The sequence below is a fragment of the Pelobates fuscus genome, chromosome 11 (genome assembly GCF_036172605.1).
Source record: "Pelobates fuscus isolate aPelFus1 chromosome 11, aPelFus1.pri, whole genome shotgun sequence".
In the NCBI taxonomy this organism is placed as follows: Eukaryota; Metazoa; Chordata; class Amphibia; order Anura; family Pelobatidae; genus Pelobates; species Pelobates fuscus.
Genome location: NC_086327.1, coordinates 18,804,554 through 18,832,208, shown reverse-complemented (window position 1 = coordinate 18,832,208; position 27,655 = coordinate 18,804,554). Strand labels below are relative to the sequence as shown.

Genomic DNA, 27,655 nt, shown 5'->3' with positions numbered 1-27,655 from the left:
CTTATTTATTGTTACATCCCCCCCTCTCAAAATATTGTAAAGCGCTACGGAATCTGTTGGCGCTATATAAATGGTAATAATAATAATAATAATAATAATAATAATAACTAGGGAAACCACCAGGCGGCCTGCAGCTGAAGTCCCAGCTTTCGGTCCTCTACTGCAGGAGAACATGGCGCTCTCCTGAAACGGTGCTCACCGGCTGAGCATCAGCGCGGTGCTCTCGGCCAATGATCTAAAACGGTATGATTACTACATCAGCCTGTAGTGGTTATGGTGCTTGGAATATTCCTTTAGAATTCTGAATAGCAAATTTAGGTTAAAATAGGCAAGTCGTAACTATAACTAGTTGGATTTTTCTTAAATAGCTATTCTTCCTAAATTTATTAATTTGGGTTTTAATTTGCAACATTTCAGAGTTTACAGAAGAAAGTTGTCAAACTTTGAAATTCACAACAATCCATATTTTAGGGACTTCGTCACTAAACCCCGTATTGCAGCAAATTGAACAAATATATACAGTATAATGATGTATGTTTGCGGGTGGGTGTACCTGTGTCTGATAGTTTGTCTCTGGTCTGGCATATAGCAGCCCTGTGGGTTAATAAACCTGCATGTGTTGGCATTTCCTTGTAAATAATGTATCAATACACCCCAGGCAGTGATACACTGCTCACTGCTGATAATAGCAGCAGACCCAACAGGTTTTACTGTGAGTTTCCCTCTGCATCAGGCTGATGGGCAGTGCATGAAGGGTGCTGCCCTGCAGAGGCAGTATGTAGCATTCACAAGCTGCAGTATGTAGCATTCACAAGCTGCAGTAAGGGGTAACGAATTATGGCAGTTCCTTTAGGACTGACCCCCTTCTAGCTGTCTATGAATTCTGTACCCTGCAGGGCAGTCCCTTTCATGCCCAGCCCACCAGCAGGGAGCACAGATACCCATGCAGAATCACAGGCTGGCTCAGTGTGCAGCTCCCTATTCAATGAAAGCTCATTGGCACGCTGGAGTATAGTCTACTCTAGTCCTTTTAAATGCTCTCTGCCGCCTGTTCCTCTCCCAGCCCCAGGTGCATGCTGGGTAACGTAGTTCCCCAGGCAGTGATCTGACTACAACCCCCATCATGCTGTGCTTCCTCTTTGATTGCTTCCTGGTTCCTGCTGCTGTTTGTTCCTGTCCGAGAAGAGCTTGACACATGTAACAGATCGCCAGTGGCTGGCTTGGGGAGGTAAGTACCCTGGAGGGTGGGCACAATTTGGGTGTCTTTACTTTGAGGGGGTACTGGGGTGCTGCTGGGGTCCCCTGAACCTGACTAGGAGTTTATCAGGAGACCTTTAATAACCCAGCTCAGCAGGGCAACCTCAAGCCGTGTATTAATGGAGGGTGAGAGTTACAAAGTGTTACACCCTGTAAATGTATCTTGTTTTATTTAATTAGGAATCATCCCTCATTCTATCTATCCTACTTCATTACACAGTCCAGTGGGGTCAGGAAGGCTGACAGCTAACATCCATTCTTATATCATTTAACCATTAGGAACCCATGTTTGCACTCTTTCTGTTTGTCAGTACTTACCTTCAGTGTGTGTGTGTGAGTGTGTCCCTTTGGTACAGTTACCCCATCTGTTACTGGGCATGTATCACTCTAAAATTCTGCTGTCTGAGCATGAAAAGAGTAGAGACAGACACACACCCTCTCTCTCCTCTTTGTTGGATGGCTCCCCTTGATGTTAATATACACATATATTATATTTATCTATATATATATATATATATATATATAATTAGCTCTGTAGCATTGAGATACTGCAGGAAAGAATACAACTAATCAGGGTAAGTCCCTTTAGAATTCCTTCTTGATTAATGAATTGATCACTTTGGACAGCATTTGATTTTTACACATTGCAGGGCAGCACTTTTCATGCACAGTCCATCATGTAAAAGTGACAAGCATGAAGAGTGTGACAACTGTGATTGAGGCTGACCCTTTCCAAGCCATCCTTTTGGCTATTATTTGGAGTGACATTTAGACATTTTGCTTCTATTGTTTACATCTCCTCCATTTACCTCTTCTCTATTCGCTTTTTCAGTTTATATGAATATATTATTGTGAGGGTATTGGTCTCGATCAACTCTCTGAAAAGTGTTTGTTTACAAAAAAAAGGATAATTTCTGCCTAGTGGTATCTGCAACGTACTTGGAACAAGTCTTCTTTATGATTTTTGGAATGTGATTTCTGTAATAGATCTGTGTATGGAGATTAAAAAACTGTAAAAAATAATATTCTTACGTTAGGAATGTAATATTTTAATGATCGTTTAGTTAAAATATCACATTTTATCTTTAGGTTGTATTTTTTTTTCCTTTTTGTTTAAAGATTTACATTTTTATTTTTTAATTTATGTAATATGCCTACTTGTCTTGGCAAAGTCATGGCTGACAGGTAATTTAAAGGGTTACTCCAACTCTTTTTTTTAAATAACTTTTATTTTAATTTAGACTTAAGAAAAGGCCAGGGACTAATTAAAAGTATTTTGAAAAATTGGGCAGACTAGATGTGCTGAATGGTTCTTATCTGCCGTCACATTCTATGTTTCTAATGCACTATCGGGCCTTGATATTTAGTCGTGTGTCCCTTCCCCTTTTATAAACCTAAAAAATTAGCATTAGCTTACATGGAATCCAGCACCAGGCGAAGCTCTACGCCCCGTGTAAAGTCGCTGCTTACCTCTCCGTGGGCCATACAAATGCTTCTTATAGAGAAGCATTTGATTGGACTGTTCTCACCAGCGCAGAGTGCATACACCAAGGGTGGACAAGGGAGGAAATTATTAAAATAAAATAACTGTCAAGGGAGGCAGCTCACCGAGGAATGGAGAGAGGGGAGTTTTAGGCTCTTTCTTAAAGGTACGCTCCCAGCAGATGGTGTGAGCTTGGCGCTATGAAAGAAATTCTGCATGACTTTTCTGTGCAGGTGCCTGTAGGAGGGGGAGGAGGGGGTTCTGTTGAAATTGAGAGCTTTTACTTCCAGCGAAGTGAACCTGTCATCAACACAATGTGAATTAACGTTTTACTTTATGTAAATTGTTTATGGCCTGACAGTCTGGGCAAGTTATCTGTTAGAAAGAGGTTAAACAGTGACCCATAGAAATACACGTTGAAGTGGTCAGTGTGTATGTGTACCATTTCTGGGTTTTATATATACATAACTTGGCAATATAGAATTCTGTATAGATGGATCTCAGTTGAGGAGTAAATGGAATAAAGAAACTGAAATAAAAACCAACAAAAATCTAAGGTTTGTTTGTAATACAAGTTTATAAATGTCTGTTTTTTTGGTTTTTTCTCATTTAGTTTCTTGATCATCATCATCCGATTGCTTTACTGCTACGCTGACAACGCAAAACCTAAGGTAATTGTGCAATAATGACAGTATTATCTATAGTAACCTCAACCTTTGCATTGACACTAGGCACCACAATCACTTCCTTTTATTAAAGTGTTTTTTTGTGCCTGGACTCAGTGGCACAGTCCCACTGTTTCTCCCCACAGCAAGTACGTTAATAGCATTTACTGCTATGAGGGTGTGAGAATGAGGAATTGCAACTATTGTGGAAGTGACATTTACTTTGTAGCAAGATACTTTGAGAAGGTGCTACTTGTTGCCATCATTCTTTTTCTTTAACCCCTTCAGGACGGAGTCAATTGTACACGTTCTGATCAAAACAAAATGTAAACAAAACCTGGAATTTGCGCTATATGTCTGTTCAACCGTAATTCACCTCTTTCATATGTAGTGCACCCACACTTATTGTATATCATTTTATTCAGGGGAAACAGGGCTTTAATGTCTCATGAACTATTCTTATATGAAACATAATTTATTATGAATAAAATTAAAAAAAACTGTGAGAAATTTATATTTTTAAAAACAATTTGTAGTTCCGCCTGACATTTTACCTGTAAATGTCATAATACTGTTAGCTTTTATGACAGTAAAATGCACATATTTGTATTCTGCAACATCTCACGAGTACAACAGTACCCCCCTTTAACAGGTTTTAGGGTGTTTTGGAAAGTTACAGGGTCAAATATAGCACATTCCATTTTTTTCACATTGAAATTTGCCAGATTAGTAATGTTACCTTTTGAGACCGTGTGGTAGCCCAGGAATGAGAATTACCCCCATAATGGCACACCATTTGAAAAAGTAGACAACCCAAGGTATTGCAAGTGGGGTATGTCCAGTCGTTTTTAGTAGCCACTTAGTCACAAACATTGGCCACATTTAGCGTTCATATTTGTTTTTGTGTGAAAAAAGAAAAAACAAATATTTGGCCAGTGTTTGTGACTAGGTGGCTACTAAAAAAGACTTGCAGTACCTTAGGTTCCCTACTTTTGCAAATGGTATGCCGTCATGGGGATAACTCTCATTCCTGGGCTACCATACGGTCTCAAAGGCAACATTACCAAACCGGCAAATTTAAACGTGAAAAAAATGAAATGCAAGCCTTATATTTGAATCTCTAACTTTCCAAAACACCATAAAACCTGTACACGGGGGGTACTGTTATACTTGGGAGACTTCACTGAACACAAACATTAGTGTTTCAAAACAGTAAAATGTATTACAACAATAGTATTGTCAGTAAAAGTGCCGTTCGTGTGTGAAAAATGCAAAAAACTTAACTTTACTAAAAAAAATCGTTGTAATACAATTTACCATTTTGAAACTTTAATTTTTGTGTTCAGTAAAGTCTCCCGAGTAAAACAGTACCCCCCCATGTACAGGTTTTATGGTGTCTTGGAAAGTTACAGGGTTAAATATAGTGCTTGCGAATTACATTCTCTGTACTTTCTGCCTTGGTTGTCAGGCATGTCAGTCAAATTTTAATTAATAAAATCACATAGTTATGCTAAAAGATTACTTAAATATACACGTAGAATTTTAACCCCTTAAGGACACAACTTCTGGAATAAAAGGGAATCATGACGGAATATTTCTGTCATGTGTCCTTAATATATATGTATGTATGTATGTATGTATTTAACCCCTTAAGGACCAAACTTCTGGAATAAAAGGGAATCATGACATGTCACACATGTCATGTGTCCTTAAGGGGTTAAAGGACCACTATAGGCACCCAGACCACTTCAGCTTAATGAGGTGGTCTGGGTGCCTGGTCCAGCTAGGATTAACACTTTTTTCTATAAACATAGCAGTTTCAGAGAAACTGCTATGTTTATAAATGGGTTAATCCAGCCTCTAGTGGCTGTCTCATTGACAGCCGCTAGAGGGCTTCCGCGCTTCTCACTGTAATTTTCACAGTGAGAAGACGCTAGCGTCCATAGGATAGCATTGTGAATGCTTTCCTATGGATTGGCTGCGCGCGCGGCTCCTGCCGTGCATGCGCATTCAGCCGAGGAGGAGGAGACCTTCCCGCCCGGCGCTGGAAAAAGGGGTACGTTTAACCCCTTCCTCTCCATCCAGCCCAGCTAGAGGGGGACCCTGAGGGAGTATGTTTTCCTGCCACTATAGTGGTCTTTAAATTCTACATGTATACTTATGTATGTGTGTATATATATATATATATATGTAATTCTGAGTGTATTTTGTTACAAAATACAGTTAGGATGAAATTACATATGTATACATAACTTTTGTTAATTTTTAAAAAAAAATATTTTATTTATTATTGTAATTATACGTGTGTGTGTGTGTACATATATAAAAAACAGAGACAATAAGACAAAGGGTACACTCCCATGCACTAAACCCAAAGGGTAGTAGTGCCGGGTGCAACCTAAAGTCTTAGGTACCGCAAAGAGACTCCAGGGGTCTCAAGGGGCTTAACCCCAATTACTAGAGTATACAGAAGACGAAGAGAGCCGATGCTGCTGTACTCAGAGCGAACAGGGATTTTACTTTACTTTTGTTTATTAGCCAGCACATCATTATTATTTTTTATTTTTATTTCTACATTACTATGTCTATATCCAGGAGATGCTTCTGATCTCAGAGCCCTGTTTGCTCTGAGTGTGTGTATGTATGTATGTATGTATATATATAATACACACACACACACACACACCCCTCAAAAAAATAAATGGAACACAAAAATAACACATCCTAGATCTGAATGGATTAAATATTCTTCTGAAATACTTTGTTCTTTACATTGTTGAATGTGCTGACCACAAAATCACACAAAAATAAAAAAAATGGAAATCAAAATTTTCAACCCATGGAGGTCTGGATTTGGAGTGTGGGTTGTAGACTCTGTCTCATGCTACCACTAGAGTGAAAGCACCGCCATCATTCAAAAGTGACCAAAACATCAGCCAGGAAGCTAGGGAACTGAGAAGTGGTCTGTGGTCACCACCTGCATAACCACTCCTTTATTGGTGGTGTCTTGCTAATTTCCTATAATTTCCACCTGTTGTCTATCCCATTTGCACAACAGTCACACTCACTCACACAGACAATCACACAGTTACCTGGGGAGTTCATTGTGGAGGCAGTGCAGCTCCTGGAGACTCCTTCCTGCTTCCCCTGCAGCAGTTATCCGGCGCAGCAATTTTTTATTTTTTTTGTAATTTCCGGCCGGCCATGTGTGAGCTGTGTTGGCCGCAGGGCACCCCCTGCTTCATGGCACCCTGTGCGGCCGCACAGCTCGCACACCCCTAAAGCCGGCCCTGACGAGAGGGGAAAAAAGGAGGAGCAGTAAACGAAAAACATTTATTTATATATAAAATATAGATTTTTTTATTTTTATTTTTTTGCCTGTTTTTTTCCCTCTATTGGCTACTTTTTCTCACTTGATTTGAACAAAATGGCAGGAAAATGTGCCTTTCAGTGTACTGCAAAAATGTATACGTAATATCCATTTTCTCACCCTTTTTGTTTATCAGATTTGTTTCCTGAATCAGTTTTTCCTTTCAGATTAGAGGCAGTGCTTACACCATAGGGATATCCAATCTGGAGGGAAAAAACAGGCAGGCAAATCTCCAAACATTTTAACCCCTCCCCTAATTACCTCCTTTCCAATAAGTAGCAGCTCCTCCTGATCATCCCCAGTTCTTTGCCTGCCTTTGGCAGGGGAGGTTATGCAGGAAGGTTCTCCAGGAAGCAGGTGAGAAGGGCTGAGGCTCGGGAGGCTCTGCTTCCTTGATGTTCGGGTAAGTAGCGTTTAACACGCCGGACGGCGTGGTCCCTCAGAATTTATTCCGTCTCTTGCCGTGCCAGGTGCCGGTCTGACGAAGGACGCAGGCGTGCGTCGGCTGGGAGGTCCTGTCGGTGGAACGCACACACAGGTTGCGTTGCGTTCCACCAGGGAGTCGCAGAGCGCTATGCACATGCGCAATGCGAACCTGGATTCAGGCGCCAAATTTGAACTGGGCGTTTTTGTTTGGTTACAGGACTTAAAAGGAGCATTACCAGCAGCAACCTCTGTTTGCCAGGAGCTCTCAGAACGGTTTGCAATGTGTGTTTCTCACCTGCCCTCCAACACACTCTCGGGCCATTTAAGGTAAGACTGATTAAGTTTTTATTTAAATGGTTCTAGCCTGAATCTTTAGGGAAAAATTTTGTTTATTTTCCCTTGTTTGTTTTCTGTTCCCAGTATATAATCCTGAAAATTTGGATAAAGTTGCTGAGAAGGGGAAATGTACATCTAGCCAAGCATTTAATTTGCTCTGTGTGTGGCCATCTTATGCCAGATGGTTGTAAAAAGAAAACTTTGCTCTGTGTGTTCAAAGAAGCTTCAGAGGAAGCACAAAGAACAGTAATGTCCACTTTATCAGCTGGTTGCAACAAAGTATGCAGCAAACAGTTGTGGATATGTGGTCAGCAGCATTACAGACAATCCAGGCTTCGGTTGCCCAGGATTCTCAGCTTGTAATACATGCTAACAAAAAGTAAGATCTTGGGAAGTTCCGATTCTAGTTTGGAACTAGTGGTTCTGAGTATGGCGATAATTCAGCAGTGTCTCATCAAATGAGGAATCTGCATTTCCCAGTAGAATCCATTTGGGGAATTGATTAAAGAAGTGCAGTTGCATTTGAACTTGAAGAAACAGGGTAAAAGTCCTATAGGTTTCTTTTTCACCCACAGATTGGGGTATTGATTTAAAAGAATGGAAAATTCCCAGGTCACATGCTGTTTATTGGCTAGACAGTTTTTAATTCTCTCTTTCCATAGAAGCGGTACAAGACTGTATGCTGGATACTGTCCCTGTAGTGGGCGTTCCTATTGCTCAAATAGGTAAGAAGACTACATTACCAATTGGAGTTTCAAGCGGCCTCAAGGATGTCATGGTTAAACGCATGGACTCCTCCTTAAAGATGTTGTTCATCTCTTCGGCAGCTCAAGCTAAAGCTTTGATTACGGGGTCATCCGTTGCCAAGGCCCATATTTCTTTGGTTGAAAGAACTAGAAAAGGTATATACGGGAGAAGCTAAGGAAGACCCGTTAAAGCTATTATAAAATATCAGTATGGCATCTGATTTTTAGTGGATGCCTCTGCAGAAAGCCTGAAATTATCGGCCAAGAATATAGGTATTTCAACAGTCGCCAGAAGAGCACTTTGGCTTAGAAATTGGTCAGCAGATGCGGCATCTGATAATTCACTGTGTGAACTTTCTTTTGAACCTGGAAGACTTTTCGGTTCAAAGCTGGATGAGTTGTTGAAACAGGTAAAGGAAGGAAGGAATGCTTTACCAGTATCGTATGGGAAGCAGTTAGAAGCCGTATCGCAGAGACACTTCCCTCATTTAGAAGTTCCTTTCTTAGAAACTATTTCAAGGGTCAACAGAAAGAGCCTTTGTTTATAGGAAGAAGTATCGACTCTGTTACTAAAAAGAGTGGTGGAAGAAGTTCCTCTAAAGGAAAGACATCAAGGCACCTATTCAAGACTTTCTTGGTGCCAAAAACCAGATGGTTCGTTCGGACCTATCCTAGACCTAAAGGCCGTAAACAAGCGGATTCTCATAAAGAAATTCCTCATGGAAACAGTAAAGTCGGCTGCTCTGCTTATGCACCCATAAAATTGGTTTGCTTCCCTGGATTTGAAAGATGCCTATCTTCATGTACCCATAGCAGAATCCAGCAAAAGTTTTCTACGGATGCGGTGTGCTGCCAATTGGTAACCATACATTACCAATTCAGAGCACTACCTTTCGGCCTGGCATCAGCGCCCAGAGTATGCACATAGCTTCGAGTAGTAGTTCAAGCTTTCTAAGAAGTATGGGCATCGCTGTCATTCCATATTTGGACGACTGGCTGTTGTTTGCAGAGTCCCAAGTTCAACTACAGTTAGACCTGGGGACAGCCATCAAATCGCTGGAAAAGCATGGCTGGCTAATAAATTTCAACATATCGGAACTAGTGCCAGTTCAAAGGATCCAGTTCTTGGGTCTAATTTTGGATTCTATCGCGATGAAGTTATTCCTGCCAGAAGGGAAGATACTAAAAGATCAAGCGGTTAATCCGGAATCTCTGAGAAAAAAGTGTGTTTTCAATCAGAGATGCCAGGTGCTTGCTGGGTCTGTTTACAGCCTCAATCCCGGCAGTCGCTTGGGCAATAGCCAGAATGAGACCTCTACAAAGTTACACTCTGCAGGTCTGGTATCGACAGGAACTCGGCCTAGATAGGCTGATGAGGTTTAACGATCTAACTTTGAAAAGTCTGCAGTGGTGGACATTTTCTCGATTCCTCCACGAGGGTCTGTCATTCCGGATGAAGTCCTTTACTATCATATCAACAGACGCCTCTGCGCTGGGCTGGGGGGCCCATCTGGAAGACATAAAGAAGCAGGGGTCCTGGCAAGAGAAGGATATGAGAAGTTCCTCGAACTTCAGGGAATTAAAGGCCGTATGGATGGCACTCTTGGCGTTTCAGTTTCTCATCAAAGTTCAACATATTCAAATTCGTTCAGACATTCGAACGACAGTGGCATATTTGAACATACAGGGAGGTACGAGATCAACAAGATTAGAAAGCCTTTGTTCAATAATCATGCTGTGGGCAGAAGTGCACCTTATGTCAATCTCTGCAGTTCACATTTTAGGAAAGTTCAATGTGGTGGCAGATGCCCTGAGCAGGCATCATTTGAAACAAGCAGTTTGGTCCCTGTCATGCAGAATTTTCAAGTTCAGCACAGTCCGCTTCGGTGTTCCAGAGATAGACCTGATGCCACCCAGAGTGAACAGGAAGACAAGACGTTTTGCATCCCTAACTCCAGCAGACAGGCCGGATTTCATAGATGCCCTGTCATTACCATGGAAGTTCAACCTGGCATATATCTTCCCGCCAGTAGTGCTTATTCCCAGAATACTTCAAAAAAGTAAGGCTGGGAAATGTAAGTATTATCCTAATCCGTCCAGGGTGGCCAAGAAGTAGTTGGTTCTCGGTTCTCCTGAACTTTCCGAGGGCCACCTTTTGGAAGCTTCCTCTTTCAGGAGTAATTCTAGAGGACGCCATGGTGCCTCTTCCGGCCCTTCGGAGATTCCGATTGACGGCCTGGTTTCTGGACTCCAGATTTAGAGTGTAAAGGTCTGGATCCTGAAGTTATAAAAAATTTTGTTGGCATCTACTTCAAGGTTCTACGTTAGGAATTGGAAGTTTCAGCGATGTTGTAGGTTTGAAGTCAACCCTGTTTCCGCGTCCATCCAGAAGATTCTAAGCTTCCTTCGGATGAGATTTGCAAAGGTCTTAAACCTGCTTCATTTAGTTTACATGTTTCTGCTATCGGTTTCTTCTCCCTCAGATGTTTCACCTCGAATTTTCTGATTTCAAGGTTCTTCAGAGCTCTGACACGTTTGGTGCCCTTTGTTAGGGAAACCTGTCCTCCCTGGGATCTGAATTTGGTCCTTTCCGCGCTTTGAGTACCGCCTGTTGAACCATTGGAAGAAGTTCCCTGAAGATGTTTTCTTTGGATACCGGTTTCCTTTGATGGCTATTCGTCAGCTAAAAGAGTATGTGAGCTCCGAGCGCTTCGGGAGTATTTTCCCTTTTTGGTTTTCATCAGGACAAGGAGGTTCTGAAGCTCGATCCTTCAGGTATCACTAAAGTTTTTTCTGTTGCCAATGTCAACCGAGAAGTGGTTTTGCCGACCTTGTGTCGGAATCCGTCTAATGCCTTGATAAGTAACTTTCTCTGCTTAGACGTAACGATAGGTCTTTGGCAATATCTAAAGCTACGTAATCCTTCCGTTAGGATATCGGTATGTTTGTCTTGTTCATAGGCACAAAGAAAGGTATGTTGGTTTCGCAGAGTTTCTCTGGCTAGATGACTGAAGGATTGTATTCTGTTATCTTATTCTAAGAGTGGCACGGAATTTGCAGGCCCTATAAAGGAACATTCTACTAGAGCTGTTTTCGCCGTCAGGGGCTCTGCGTGCAGCTACTTCTCCGTCTCGAATTTGTTCAGCTGCTAATCGGTCCTCTCTCCATACGTTCTCAGGACACTACAAGTGGGACATACTGGCCTCGGAGTATGCAGCTTTTGGGCGCAGGGTGCTTCAAGCAGTAGTGAACTGAAACCCGCCCTCAGGATCTGCTTTATTATATCCCTATGGTGTAAGCACTGCCTCTAATCTGAAAGGAAAAACATAAATTTTACTTTTTCCTGAAGATTAGAGGCAGTGCTACAATTCCCGCCCCTTTTTCTAATAAACTAAGTAATTTTGCAGCTATTTGGCTTATGTATTGTCTGGGGATGATCAGGAGGAGCTGCTACTTATTGGAAAGGAGGTAATTAGGGGAGGGGTTAAAATGTTTGGAGATTTGCCTGCCTGTTTTTTCCCTCCAGATTGGATATCCCTATGGTGTAAGCACTGCCTCTAATCTTCAGGAAAAAGAAATTTTCGGTAAGTAAAATTTATGTTTTTCGGTACCAAAATTCTGCCAAGCCAAATTGACCTATCGCAAAATTTAGACATTCCACTCCCCCAAAAAATGGTTCTGCCTAACTGAATTTTCTCGATAAGCACAAATCTAGTTGCTAAAGGGTCACTCCATGCCCCCAGAACCTCAGCAGTGATGATGGAAAGACCCTAGACGGCGACACAGCTAGTTTAATGTATTGGGAAAAGCTATTTTATTATTAATTAATGTGACACCCATGTCACCCATTGCGCACTTCTGTGAAAGGATAGAATTGTCCAATGGGCATGCCTCATGCCATAGCTTGTATCCCACTTTATATACCAGACCCAGACGGCTGATCATCTTCTTTTCTTCTTGTTTAGGTTTCCTGAAGACCTCTTTTTTCTCCTTGACCATGGAAACCTGCCATGGCTTTGAGGTTGGTGCTGAAGTTGAACTGCAGGAGGTGGTAGAACTGGTGGAGGAATGTCCGTCAATAACAGTGGTAAGTACTGCGTGCCTTACAGATTGCTTTATGTTAAATGTGGATACATCTACTGGTGAATGATTCCCTTTCTTTTCAAAGCCTTTCATCAGTGCTCATTATTATCTCTAATTGTTTGAGATACTGTGCAGAACATCACTTTCTAAGACAGTAGTTTTTTTTTTTTTTTTTTATTTCATACTTTATTAAGACACTTGTGTTTTCTGTTTGTTTTGCTAATCTTCTCTTTATCCAAAGTGTATATAGAATTTAAATAATATAGAATTCAAATGCTCGTGGTTACTGTGGTATAATTGAATTTTAAGGTGACTTCTGCTATTCTCTTATACAATGCAACTATTTGGCAGCTGTAAAATGATATAAAGCCAAAACTGACAAACAAAAAGGGACAAAATGTCTGATAGACCCTTTTGTTTTTGTTTACTTTTCAGTTTACATCAGTTTGTTTAAATATTGCAACTGTGTTTGTTTTTTTGTTTAACTCATCTGACTGTACTAACTTTAGCAGTGAGTTGCAAATAACTGCTATTCGACATTACCGGAGCTGTTCACCAAAGTGAGAATACAAAGTGAATTTCAAATTTAAGGCCAGAGTAGCCAAACTGCAAGCCTAGCTGACTGAGAACTTTTCCAGTTCAGCTATTTTGTCCTTAAATTTGAATTCTCACTTAAGCAAATAACCCTGATATAGTTTGGTCAAGTTCACAACATTATGTCCATTGCGGTGGACATTAAATACTCTTTATTATTAAGTTATCATTTGGCTTATTGTTTCTCCGTTCATAAAACAAGCTTTTGAGATTATATGTAATTTGTTTTTCATTCTGAATATCATGATTATGGTTCAAGGGCTCACTCATTTCTTTATTCCTTAATTTGTTCCCTCTAGGAGAATAAGCATGACTTGCCAGTCTGGCAAACCTCGCATTGCATCGATGATCTGATTAGTGATGAGGAGCTAGATTCACAGCCGGTCCTTTCCCCATCTCCTGAGATTGAAAACCTGAAAGTATTTGATTCTTCTTTCATTGAAACAAAAATACGTTATGAGGAGAGAGGACCCGTAAGTGAGAAGACTGCCCCGCTTTCTGTCTCTGATGGTTCAGTTACAGGATTCCAGAGCCATGGATTTACGACAGATACGGAGTCAATGCTTTGGAATAACTACTTTCTTCAAGACCCAGATAACCCACTAGAAGTGATATCAGGTACTGGGGAAACCGAACCTATGAGGAATTCTGATACCAGCCAGAACCAAGCATTGTACCGGCTACCTTCTAACTTCAACCACCACGTGTCTTCAGAATCAGCCTGGTCTGAACAAGAGAAAAATGAGGACTCCGAACACTTTAGTTACTACAATGCCAATACAAATTTTAGGGGTTCTGTAAAACCTTCAGTTCGTCGCCATAAATGTCCAAGGTGTGGACGTAGCTTCAGACGTTTGTGCAACCTAGAGAAGCACCTGTGTCTGAAAATGGCAATGGGATTCTCTGTAGCAAATGGCAGTAATCCTGGTCAAGTTGTTTCCAGTGCCAAAGCCACAATGAAAGTCAACGGGCATGAAAATAATTATCAATCCAATAATGGCTCGGATGAGATGCTGGAGCAGATGTGTGCCAAAGCTCAACAGGAGCTTCAACTTATACAACAGCAACATGGCAAGAGTGGACCTTCTGACGAAAAAAGTGTCAGGCAGGAGTATGAGACTATAGAGAAGGCACACCTGCCAGTCACGTCCTCCTTAAGTGAGAACCTTTACGCACCAACTTTCCCTCTGTTCTACCCTTGTAAGGAATGTGGACGTTATATACACAAGAACTCCGTAGACAGCCACAGTTGCTGGAATAAAGACTCCAGTTTATCATTTCTAGAAGGTGTAGCCACTGCTCATAAATCCCAAATGCCAGCTCTGGGAAGATCTCAACGTGAGAAGAGCAACAATCTAGATTATACTGATATAATTCAAGTAATAACACCAGGAACTCCAGCAAGGAGACCGAAAATCCATTCTGTTGCTGAAGAATCCATCACAACTAAAGGCAAACTTTCCAAACCCTCATTTTTTTGTGATCGATGTGGCCGTATCTTTAGGCACAAGCACACCTTAGAAAAGCATAAATGCATTAAGAAAGACATCAGCACATCCCCAATACAAAATAGTCTAGAGGAGTCACAAAAGCCCACGGCCAGATATCCGTATTCACTCCAAAGAAGCAAATCCTATATTAATGCGGAAAAGGGAACGCTTGTTCAAACACACAAGGATGATGCTATGTATAAAAAGATAGACTTTTTCCCCGATCCGGGCTCTTTAGATTTTTCAGAAACGAACATGGATTACGTCATTGGAACTGCAGAGGATGGCACATTATACGATGGGGAGGACATTCCCATAGACTTCATTGATTCAGAGGGGATGAGGAATACTGGTGAAACTGAGGGACAGTTAGAGCACAGTTTGCCATTTGAAAAAGATTGGGTTGGTCAGTCACCAGATATAATTAAGCATCTGATACCTCGTCCAGTGATCTTGCCATTAAAAACGTTGGCACGAATTGGCAAGAGGCTGAAGCATTCATATAAGTGTCAGGATTGCGGTGCACAATTTCTTCAGTACTCCCAGTGGAAGCGGCACCAACAGAAGGGAAAAGTGCACAAAGGTGGCTTAAAGGAAAATCACAAATGTGACTGTGGCCGAAACATTTTTGGGCCTTTACACTTGCTTCGACATCAGTTGCAACACATAAGTGGCACCCCATTTGTTTGTTCTGTGTGTGGACAGTGTCTTCGTGGTTATCGTCGCCTCCAGGCACACAGCTGGGTTCACCCACTGGCGTCCCGATTTCAGTGTGATTGTGGCGAAATGTTTACCCATCTTTCAAGGTATCTCTGGCATTCGTTGCTGAACAGCAAATCTCCCAAAGGAAAACATACAAAAGCGGTACGATCGTAGTATCACTTTAGCTGTTTTACGGACTAATCTGGACGCGATGCTACTGGAACGTCTCACGGATAGTCTCATAGACTAAAGCAGAGTATTTAAGGGTCATTTTGTGTGACAATGTATCTGCTTGATTGCCACGTGTTTTTGTAAAATGGATAATTTCCAGGACACTATACTTGTTCCTGATCTAGCTTTGCTAAGCTACAGAGCATACACTCTATGAGTAGGTGGTGCATAAGCTGTGGAAGAACTAATTTAATCTAAATATTGATTATTATTTTTTTCGGAAGAAGTAAATGTTATTTATAGCTGTTCTTCTAGAGTACAACTTTTCTTTTCTCAAAATAAAACTTGAAAGGTATATAATTATCACAAACTTGTGCTGTTTCTGTAAAATAAATAGGGTGTACAGATATTTTAGATCTTTCTAGAAAGCATTCTGAAGTATGTATTACATACATACACACACACACACACATATAATTTTATTCCCTTAGAACATATAGCACACATATTACCTTAAAGACGTTTAACTATATTTTAACTTCAATTCGTTAAAATTAAATTGATACATCTAAGAAAGTGCCTTACGTACTTATAATATGCTGGGTTTTATATGGTCAAACCAAAAGATTTTGTGCTACGCACAGATATTGAGGGTATAATTGCAAGTCACTTTCTTCATGAAAAATAGAGCTCTAGCTGTATAATACTTTGTTAATGAAATGTAACTCGCTGCCACAAACGTGAGGAACCACTGGTATGTGGGACTGTGTCTAGCTGTTTAGAAATATATTGCTGAGCAAGTGTTAATGGTCTTGTCATTATACAACATATTGGTAGATGCTGGAATCTACAACAATATTATTGGTATAGAGAATTAACTCTACAACCAATACCTAAACACATGCACTGAATCTCGAAAGCTTTTATGAGTGGGATGGTCTTGTGGATCACTACGCAATGGAACTCATGGCTTGGGTTTGTATTTCTCTTTTAAAGTTTATATTACTCTTAAGTGGTTTTTGTTGCCTTATTATTATTGTATTGATATCTTTCAGATATGCCCTATAGATGCAGCTGTTTTGAGAGGTCTTTGGTCTCAATCCGTTTAATCCCAAGATCATTCTCCCTAGTCATGTTTGTGTGTGTGTTCATGTCACCCGTCGTTACCATTGCATTAAATATACAGCCAAGCATCTTTCTGTTACAAGGACCATCAAGTGATACATTTCTTACTTTCTTCTGTGGATTGCTCTATAAACCCACATGTTCTGCTTCTCTCCTCCTAACCCATAGTGTTAATAAATGTGGGCATCAATAATAAAGCTGTATCTAATGTAATGATTTAGGTTTTAGGAGTTGTAGTTTAGCCTTTAGTTTCTACAGTAAAAAACTGGCCACCGAATAATCCTTTGCTATGCACATAAAGCATAAATGTGGAATAGCTTTTAGTACTGCTATACATGGATAATGGGTCACAGTGAGTTACTTACTTTGGGGCTGCCTAGGCTTAGGATTTCTATAATTGCAGGAACTTTCATATTATAGTTTTGTTTTTCTGGTATTGCAATGTATTTTCTGTGGAATGTGAGTCATCCAGCATTTAATGTCCCTTTAACACAGGAGAGGATTAAGTGGTATATGTCTCACTTGGGTGTTCTCCCTAAACATCAAATAGTGAGCTGAGAACCAAACTGCAAATTTAGAGAACAAAAATGCTGGTTTTGAAAATGTCTCCAGTTTTGATATACCGTGGTTATGTAGTTCCTTTTTGCTTAATCTTGCAATTCATTTATCTAGCAAACATTCTGCTTATTCATTTTTATTCAGAGCGTTTCAAAAGAATTGAAAACCAAAAACATCAATAACATATTCTTTAATTTTGCAAATATACAAATTTATTTTTCTCAACAAAATATTGCTACAGATTCTGCAGAGCCTCTTTGTAGTGGTGATAAGGCACATGTATATTGATTACTATCATGTAAACTATATTTGGAGTATGCCCAACACACACAATGTAATTACTTAAACAGAAACGGAATGCTACGGTAATAGCAGTTACTACAACAAACTCTCCTGCCTGGTCCCTCTACAAGGACATCTTAAAGGAAAACTATACCTAAAAATAAATTGTTTAAACGAGTATCACTTTATTGGGGTAGCCCTCACCGTTCAAAAAAATAAAATACACCTTAATAACTAAAGCTTACTGTATGGTTATGGTTTTGAAAACGCTTGCTTTCCAATACTATTATCGTGATGTGATTCTGCTATTTGGTTTCAGCTGATAAATATTGAAAGCTTTGGAAAGAGGATTGAAGATTGGAAGTAGTATACATGACTAGCTGCTGGGGCACAAAACGGATCTCTTCAGAGATAAAACAGTTACAATGTAATAACCTGGAAATCTTAAGTAGAAGTAAATCCAATTTTTGGTAACTCGTAATAGGCAGAAATCTCAAATGAAATAAACCCACTTTAACTGAATTAAAAAAATGCTCTGTCTCTTGGTCCAACCTGTTTTATATTCATAATATTTAAAGGGACACTGTAGGCACCCAGACAACTTCAGCTCAGTGAAGTGGTCTGGGTGCAATGTCCCAGGTCCTTTAACCCTGCAGTGGTAATTATTGCAGTTTTTGAGAAACTGCAATAATTGCCTCTGAGGGTTAAATCCTCCTCTAGTGGTTGTCTACCAGACAGCCACAAGAGGGGCTTCTGGAATTGAAACGGACCTTTGGTCCGTTATCTGACCTCCAGCATCAGATTTGTTCCCCATAGGAAAACATTGAATAATGCTTTCCTATGGGGAAATCCTAAGGCAAGTGCGGACAAAGCCACGCATGCCCATTAGGGCTCACCCACCGGCTGACATTAACAGGGGAGGAGCGTGGGCGGGGCCTGACTCAGCGCTGGATTCAGGTAAATAAGTGGCAGGGTTTTAACCCCTTGAGCCGCGAGGGAGGGGGGGGGGGGGGCACGGCAGGATTCTACAGTGCCAAGCAAACAAGTTTGTTTTCCTTGCTCTATAGAATCCCTTTAACTATTGTTTCAGACCTGAGGAAGAGAGGAAAACACTTGAAAGCTTGTCTTTTAAGTATTATGTTAGTCCAATGAGGTATTGTTATAAAGGTATAATTGCATACTGCAATACTCTGGTATTTTGGCATCTTGTCTACTGGACTAAAACGACTTCCAATCTACACTAAAATTTTATGTGAATAAGGTCACTTCCAACCGGTGTCCTGCTTTTAAAGCAATTATTACCATTTTTTATAACAATATTTACTTGTGGTGAGGCTGATTTGTTTAACCCCTTAAGGACCAAACTCCTGGAATAAAAGGGAATCATGACATGCCACACATGTCATGTGTCCTTAAGGGGTTAAAGAAAAGTTTGAGAGCTTTGGTGTAAAAATTACACTCTATGCACCATAATCACTACAGCCCATTGTAGTGGTTACAGTGCTAGCATAGCTGTGGTGCTGTCTCCCAAGTCCATGACAAATTATTTGAGCAATTTTAATTCAAACCACTATAGGGATAGACTCGCCCATCCTCTTCTGATTTCATAACTCCCAATACAAGGAAGAATGCTAGCTCCTATTCACATAATTCTGGTTTTGCTCCAATGTTTTCTTCTATTCAACCAGAGTTACACCTCCACTCCTGTGCAGCAATTACATTTATATAACCATAACAGCGTGGTTGTGGTACGTCGTAATCCATTTAAAAACGGCGAACAGAAATCAAAAGGGAAAAGGTTTTTCTTCTTTACATATAAAATTTCAATGAATTGGTACTATATCCTATTCTTGCAAATCCACATTGGTTGTGATATTTATGTGTTTATGAAAATATTGCAGGGGTAACATCGTTTCTTTCTGCATAACATGTATCTACTAAACAGTGAATTGAAATGGTAAAATGATTGATTAGCAGAGTGACGAACAAAATAGCTGAGTTGGAAAAACTTTTGGGGAGACTGGTAAGCTTGGCCGAACGTTTAAATGATTAGCAATAATGTGACCTCCAAATTTCTACTGACCTATCAGCTTCCTGGATTGGTCACATTGTATTACAAAAACATGAACAAGGTTAGTTAGTAAAATGATACCTCAAAGTGATTTTGAGGCTTATTCATTAAACAGACATTTGTGGCAAATCTGTAACTGACAACATTGGGTTGATAGAAGATGTAGACATTACGAACTGTGCGTATTTTTTTTACCTGTTATGGCTTACAGTTTTAAAGTCCATTTTCAAATTGCCACAGCTCACTTAAGTAAATGAACCCCATTGTCGTAGCTTTCACTTACAATCTTACCTGCCAAATACTGATATCAATATATAGCGAGAATGCATAGTTAAAGTATATTCTTTAAAGTTTGTTTGTTTGGTTTTTTTTCTTCCCAAGTTTATAAAAGAATTAATAAAAAAAAAATTATGGTATATAAATTAAGTGCAGTATGAAAAATATTGCACTACATTGTTTCTTATTTTGTCATTTAAAAGAAATAATTTATAATTTTGTATTTCTTATTTTACTCAACCAAAAAAAAGTTGCATAGGTTGACACTCGTATAAAAATACACCTCTATAAACCCTTTTATCATCCCACCTTGATTATTGTAACCTTTTGATTTTTCCTTATCTCAGTTCCTTATCAGCCTGTTTGTTTTCTGTATTTTGTATATGTGTAGGAGTTGCAGTTAGTGTCCATTTCTAACACTCCACTTAGTCATTTCTGAGTTCCCGGTGCCATAAAATGTCTCCTGAACCACAGTGTGTCTACTGTTATGGTACCTTATCCGCTTTGCCATCCCTTAAAGCGGTATCACATACAAATGTTTAAATTTAAAACATTTTTTAGCTTCTTTCTGCTATTTTTGTTATGTGGCTTTAAAAGTTACGATTCTTCTGTGAGAGATTATTTCTTGCCTTTTCAGTAAATTTTTGATTTGCAGATTATCCAAATGTGCTGTATGGTCTCATAATATGAAGCCAAGTTTAAACCCAAGTATTCCGAAAAAGAACATCAGTAGTTTGGTTTTTATAGTCTTGTCTGAAAACCGACACATCATCTCCACGGGATCTCTCTGATTCCATCCTAAATTGGAACTTTGTGGCACAAAACAACCTTCCAAGAATGAAGGGATGTTGAAATGTTGAAATTAAGGCTAAATCTCCAGTGGCAAAAAAATCCTGAGCTTTTTTTTTATCATAGTATTTAGGTCCACTTCAGTGTGATAGATGTGGAGAGTCTATGATCTTTGATATTAGCCCAGTGATCTCATCCAACTTTTTGTCCAATTGATTAATCCTCTTTTCCAAGTCTTGGTGAGAAGAATTCAGGTTTGAATCCAGGTCATACAGAATCATCTGCATCTAAAGAAGGAAATTTAATTAGAGAGAGTGGGAGAAATGTAATGTGTCTAAGCATACGTACTAATGTTTAAGATACTTAAGCTAGAGCCCTGCCCACCCAGGTGAGATCATCAATCCTGATGACCTCAACCAATCCAATGCTTTCCCATGTGCTGGACGTTGTTCTTGCTTACTTTGCAGGACCCAACCCAGGAAGTCCCTCTAGTGACTGGTGGTGTTTAGCAGCACTGTAAACTGTTTTTTTTCCCCCAAATAAAAGGAAGCATTTCCACTGCTCAGCCAACAGGGACATGCTCTTATCAACAGAACCACAACATTAAGTTGTAGTGATGCTTGTGTCTATAGCATCCCTTTAATGTGGCTTGGCTCATACAAATGCAGTGTCCCTAGAATACTTCCATATTTAAAAGGCTACTATAGACATCCAGACCACTTAGTCTCATTGAAGTTGTCTGGGTGAAGTGCCACTGCCCTAAGACAACTTAGTAGAGGCAATTCCTGGACTCTGTGAAACAACGTTGGACATCCTCACGCTTTGCATGAGAACATCTAAAATCTTTAAGTTCCACATGGGAAAGCATTGATTCATGTGCACTAGGTTACCACTTTGGAGTTATGTCATGGGAGGAGACCTACCCAGTGCCGAGGGATCTCATAGCTGGAAAGAGATAAGTGAAAAAAGAAGTTTTAACACTTTATTCACTAGGGGGCACCTAAAGTAATAGGGACAGGAACACTATAGCGCTGTCAATACAGTTTTATATTTCTAATGTTATAGGGTTCCTTTAACAGCAGCATTTTTAACTAGGGAGGCACTAAAATTCAGGCCAAAAATGGGCCTATCCCGTTTCGCTGGAAAACCCGCCAAATTTGCTGAAATTAAAAAAAATATATATATTTTTTTATTTTTGTAGCGCATAGTATAACAGACATGCTTGCATTAACAATTCAGATGATTATCTATCACAATGAAAGATAGTAATGATATGAAAAGTCAAGAATACTGCACCTGGGACAGGGGGGGAGAACACTATGGGACAGGGGAGGTGGGAAGAACTCTATGGGATGAGGAGGGGCGAAAAGAACACTATGGGACAGGGGATGGGGGAAGTACACTCTGGGACAGGGGAGGGGGAAGAACACTCTGGGACAGGGGAGGGGGGGAAGAACACTCTGGGACAGGGGAGGGGGAAGAACACTCTGGGACAGGGGAGGGGGGGAAGAACACTCTGGGACAGGGGAGGGGGGGAAGAACACTCTGGGACAGGGGAGGGGGGGGAGAACACTCTGGGACAGGGGAGGGGGGAGAACACTCTGGGACAGGGGAGGGGGGGAGAACACTCTGGGACAGGGGAGGGGGGAAGAACACTCTGGGACAGGAGAGGGGGGGAAGAACACTCTGGGACAGGAGAGGGGGGGAAGAACACTCTGGGACAGGAGAGGGGGGGAAGAACACTCTGGGACAGGAGAGGGGGGGAAGAACACTCTGGGACAGGGGAGGGGGGGAAGAACACTCTGGGACAGGGGAGGGGGGGAAGAACACTCTGGGACAGGGGAGGGGGGGAAGAACACTCTGGGACAGGGGAGGGGGGGAAGAACACTCTGGGACAGGGGAGGGGGGGGAAGAACACTCTGGGACAGGGGGGGGAAGAACACTCTGGGACAGGGGAGGGGGGGAAGAACACTCTGGGACAGGGGAGGGGGGGGAAGAACACTCTGGGACAGGAGAGGGGGGGAAGAACACTCTGGGACAGGGGAGTGGGGGGAAGAACACTCTGGGACAGGGGAGTGGGGGGAAGAACACTCTGGGACAGGGGAGGGGGGGAAGAACACTCTGGGACAGGGGAGGGGGGGAAGAACACTCTGGGACAGGGGAGGGGGGGAAGAACACTCTGGGACAGGGGAGGGTGGGGGGAGAAAAGAACACTATGGGATCGGGGAGGGGTGGGGAGAAAAGAACACTATGGGACAAGGGGGGGGGGAAGAACACTATGCACTATGGGACAAGGGGGGGGGAGAAAAGAACACTATGCACTATGGGACAAGGGGGGGAGAAAAGAACACTATGGGACAGGGCAGGGGGCAGAAAAGAACACTATGGGACAGGGGAGTGGGGGGAAGAACACTCTGGGACAGGGGAGTGGGGGGAAGAACACTCTGGGACAGGGGAGGGGGGAAGAACACTATGGGACCGGGGAGGGTGGTGGGAGAAAAGAACACTACGGGATCGGGGAGGGGTGGGGAGAAAAGAACACTATGGGACAAGGGGGGGGGGGAAAGAACACTATGCACTATGGGACAAGGGAGGGAGAAAAGAACACTATGCACTATGGGACAAGGGGGGGGGAGAAAAGAACACTATGGGACAGGGCAGGGGGGGAGAAAAGAACACTATGGGACAGGGCTGGGGGGAGAAAAGAACACTATGCACTATGGGACAAGGAAGGGGGAGAAAAGAACACTATGCACTATGGGACAAGGGGGGGAAAGAACACTATGCACTATGGGACAAGGGGGGGAGAAAAGAACACTATGGGACAGGGCAGGGGGAGAAAAGAACACTATGCACTATGGGACAAGGGAGGGGGAGAAAAGAACACTATGGGACAGGGCAGGGGGGAGAAAAGAACACTATGGGACAGGGCAGGGGGGAGAAAAGAACACTATGGGACAGGGTAGGGGGGAGAAAAGAACACTATGGGACAGGGTGGGGGGGAAGAAAAGAACACTATGGGACAGGGTGGGGGAGAAAAGAACACTATGGGACAGGGTGGGGGGAGAAAAGAACACTCTGGGGCAGGGCGGGGGGAGAAAAGAACACTATGGGACAGGGCGGGGGGAGAAAAGAACACTATGGGACAGGGGAGGTGGGATGAACTCTATGGGACAAGGGGGGAGAACACTATGGGACGAGGAGGGGGGAAAGAACACTATGGGACAGGGGAGGGGGGAGAAAAGAACACTATGGGACTAGGGGGGGGGGAGAAAAGAACACTATGGGACCGGGGAGGGGGGAGAAAAGAACGCTGTGGGACAAGGGAGGGGGGGGGAGGAAAGAACACTATGCACTATGGGACAAGGGAGGGGGGGAGAAAAGAACACTATGGGACAGGGCAGGGGGGAGAAAAGAACACTATGGGACAGGGGAGGTGGGATGAACTCTATGGGACAAGGGGGGGAGAACACTATGGGACGAGGAGGGGGGAAAGAACACTATGGGACAAGGGAGGGGGGAGAAAAGAACACTATGGGACTAGGGGGGGGGAGAAAAGAACACTATGGGACTAGGGGGGGGAGAAAAGAACACTATGGGACCGGGGAGGGGGGAGAAAAGAACACTATGGGACCAGGGAGGGGGGAGAAAAGAACGCTGTGGGACAAGGGAGGGGGGGAGGAAAGAACACTATGCACTATGGGACAAGGGAGGGGGGAGAAAAGAACACTATGGGACAGGGCAGGGGGGAGAAAAGAACACTATGGGACAGGGGAGGTGGGATGAACTCTATGAGACAAGGGGGGGGGAGAACACTGTGGGACGAGGAGGGGTGGAAAGAACACTATGGGACCGGGGAAGGGGGGGGGGAGAAATGAACACTATGGGACAAGGGAGGGGGGAAGAAAAGAACACTATGGGACTGGGGAGGGGGGGGGAGAAAAGAACACTATGGGACTGGGGGGGGGAGAAAAGAACACTATGGGACCGGGGAGGGGGGAGAAAAGAACACTATGGGACCGGGGAGGGGGGAAGAAAAGAACACTATGGGACAAGGGAGGGGGGGGGGAAACACTATGCACTATGGGACAAGGGAGGGGGGAGAAAAGAACACTATGGGACAGGGCAGGGGGGAGAAAAGAACACTATGGAGGAAGGGGGGAAAGAACACTATGGGAATGGGGAGGAGGATGGAACATTAATGGGGAGGGACCACTAAAAGAGAAGGGAAGTTTTTCATATTCGATTAATTAAATTCATTTACAAGTCTAATATTAATAAAATTTTAGAAAAAAAAAATTATTTGGGGAAAAAGGTGATTTTCGGCCAAGGACATCCTGAATTTTCGGTTTCGGCCCAGAATTTTTATTTCGGTGCATCCCTATTTTTAACTCAACTTTTTCAACTCGAAATTTTTAGTTCAGCTGCTAATTTTTGTCAGAACAAACTAGTGTAATTTTAAAAGGGCCCAGTAGGTGGCATACTGACTTACAATATGGCATTTTTAATCCAGCTGATCGCGTTATCTATATTTGACCAGGAAATAAACATATGCAGGGTACCATAGTAATAAAGGTAATAAAATAATACACCAAGTTCCACCTTTAATGTATATTTGTATGCTGTTGATCCAAAAGAAGGCAAAAAAATCCAAACAATGTAAAGCAATGGCCAATTATTTAATGAAATGTGGGGGAATTCGTAAGGAGTTAACTTTGAGGCTAAATAGCTGAATTAGCCGTCATCTCTGGTTCCAATTTGGCTTTTTGTTTTTTTGTTAATAAACATTAAAAATTCCCTTCGTATTCCCAGGTTTGCACTATTCGTGTCAGATTCACTCATTCTTCTATATGACACAGCCATATACAGTTCACTGTTTTATGTATTAGTCAAAATGAAACTAACATGCTTATTGGCTAAAGTGAGAATGTAAAATGTGTGGCCAGAGCATCTCGCGTGAAAGCATAGCTGACTTAGAGAATTTTTCACATTTGATCTTAGATTTGAAATTCACTAGGAGTTCACCTGGAATAGCCCTGTATATTTCTCTTACCCTGGATATGTCCACCATGGAGTTCACGTGGTCCTTGAGATTTTTATGTCGTATTCTTCTACGTCTGAATCTGTAGGTAAAACCCATACATCGGTGTTACAATTATTACATAAATTCTCAAATTTCACGTTGTTTGACAAAAAACAAGGATCTCCCGGGTGTTTCAGTTCTCAATTAAGCAACCTACTACTAAAATTTACTATTTTTGTCACCTCTCCGTTCAGCAAATATTTAGGAAAATGCAACTATCCCTTGTCTAACTTTACAGTTTGAGCTGCGGGGCACACTATCTCATATTTAAGGTGCCGGTTTTAAGTATTTTTGTAAATTAAATGTTTTACTTTTTTTCTCTTTCTTTTTTTCATCTTAAGGGGTCAATACAACAAAAAAAAACAGTGTTTTAAGAAAGATACTTTTTTTTGGTTAGAGTAAACCTTACTGTCATGGTCTCTGCCCAAAAAGATAAAATAACAAAGGTCGGAAAACCTACCTGTGATCCCACGCCAGCATCCTCTTCCAGGGATTCCACCCCACTTCAATCCAGGGGAGTAAAGTCCCGGAGGATGTCCTATGGGAGGGCCTCAGGGCAGCACGGTGGAAGAGTTTGATCTGTTATTGGTCATCTGTCAACAGCATGCTATACGTGCTGGCAACCAATGCTAAATATCATTAGCCAACCAATTAGCCAATTAGGACTCTCATTCCTGGTTGACTAGTGATGCTACAGGAGGTGGACTTACACCTCGGCTAGCACTGGACTCTTACTCTCTATGTTCAGCATTTCAAACTGAAACACTGCAAGCACAGGTTTCAAGCACCATAATCACTTCAAATCACTGAGGTAGTCACGGTGCTTGGAGTAACCCCTCAAAGGCACCAGTACAATTTCAGCCTAATGAAGCAGTTTTGGTGTATAGATCATGCCCCTGCAGTCTCACTGTTCAATTTCCTGCCATTTAATGGAGTGGTTTTCTTGTATAGATCATGCTGCAGCGGCATGATGTGTATGCCAAAACTGCTTCATTAAGCTAAAGTTGTATTATTCCACCCACTATAGACTGCAAGTTTCATCACAGTCAGCACTCTTTTGGCTGAGCTTGGGTGGGAGTTCCTATTTATGGCAGGTGGAACAGGAGAGGGATAACACGGCTCACTTGTGTAACTTTCTTTTAGTAATGTTATTGTGAAGGATTTACATTTAGTAGGGCAATACCTGCAGGGGGCAGTATGAACGAAGAAGCAGACGGGTTATAATAAAGACCCACTCACACATGAATGGCTGAGAACAGACGCCGTTGGTGGTGTCGCGTTTTGGTTCTGTCTCCTCTTTTAGTGTGTCTGTGCAGGAGCCAGGCCTCCCCCAGGACATTCGCTGCTGCATATTTGATCTGAAACAAGACATTTAGTTATTCTTCACACTGAATGTTAACATTTAAGCTAGTAGGTGCCTCACTCAAATAATAAAAGAAGCATTAACAAATTAGAATTGAGTGATAATCCTAATATGGTCCCAAATTCAGCCCCATTCATACTAGCTCAGCAATTAGTCCCTAATAATTACTGAATTAGTCCCACATTATACAAAGAAATCTGAATACTGGTTGCAAAGCGTTTTCATTTATTTTCTGGGCGCACCAGCAATCAATCAGTGAATTGAGGAATTTTATCTAATATTTCCCAGTATAAAGCAGACAAGCTAATTAGGTGTACTGATGTAGTATGGAACTGGGACAATGTTCTCTCCAAATGTACAATCTCAAATATCAAATTAAAATGTCACCTTTACGTCCACGGAAGCTAAACTGGACGCATAGCAGACATGGAGAGTTTTTCCAATTCGGCCGTTTTGGACTTAAATTTAAAATTTACTTTGCGTTCCCAGCAAATCTCACTTTAGTAAATAATTCTATGTTTTATATTTTTTCCCTTCATGGTAGCAGAGAATGGAAAAACTTTCTTATTCTGTATTAGTAATATTTACCCTACAAATGAACTCTTGCCTGCTTCTTTTTTTTTTTTCTTGTGAGCCAATTAAAGGGACATGATAGACACTATAGCAATTTCATCTCATCCGTGTGACTTAGACAGAGTTTAGACCTTTCTTAGTCATATCAATTCATACCAGCAGTAGGTGCTCTAACAATCACAGCCACCCATTGCAGCTTATGCTAATAAAGG

General features: G+C 41.7%; 2 protein-coding genes across 5 annotated transcripts in view; one reads left to right on the top strand and one right to left on the bottom strand.

Annotated features, from left to right (window-relative positions):
• The first annotated feature begins 1,146 nt into the window (after positions 1-1,146).
• On the top strand, positions 1,147-15,634 carry LOC134577888 (zinc finger protein 724-like). The gene is made up of 4 exons (XM_063436803.1): positions 1,147-1,228; positions 3,354-3,411; positions 12,249-12,370; positions 13,260-15,634. Exons 3-4 carry the CDS (start codon positions 12,281-12,283, stop codon positions 15,324-15,326), a joined length of 2,157 nt encoding a protein of 718 aa, XP_063292873.1. The 5' UTR covers positions 1,147-1,228; positions 3,354-3,411; positions 12,249-12,280; the 3' UTR covers positions 15,327-15,634.
• A 4,572-nt stretch (positions 15,635-20,206) lies between these two features.
• The window catches only part of KCNN4 (potassium calcium-activated channel subfamily N member 4), a 63,124-nt gene continuing 55,675 nt past the window's right edge, over positions 20,207-27,655 (bottom strand). For all 4 annotated transcript variants that reach the window (XM_063437186.1, XM_063437187.1, XM_063437185.1 and 1 more), the window contains 3 exons: positions 26,747-26,865; positions 25,478-25,547; positions 20,207-20,711 (listed from right to left, as the gene is read on the bottom strand). In XM_063437186.1, the coding sequence (XP_063293256.1) occupies positions 20,565-20,711; positions 25,478-25,547; positions 26,747-26,865 (336 nt within the window). In that variant the 3' untranslated portion in view covers positions 20,207-20,564. The remainder of the gene's footprint in view (positions 20,712-25,477; positions 25,548-26,746; positions 26,866-27,655) is intronic.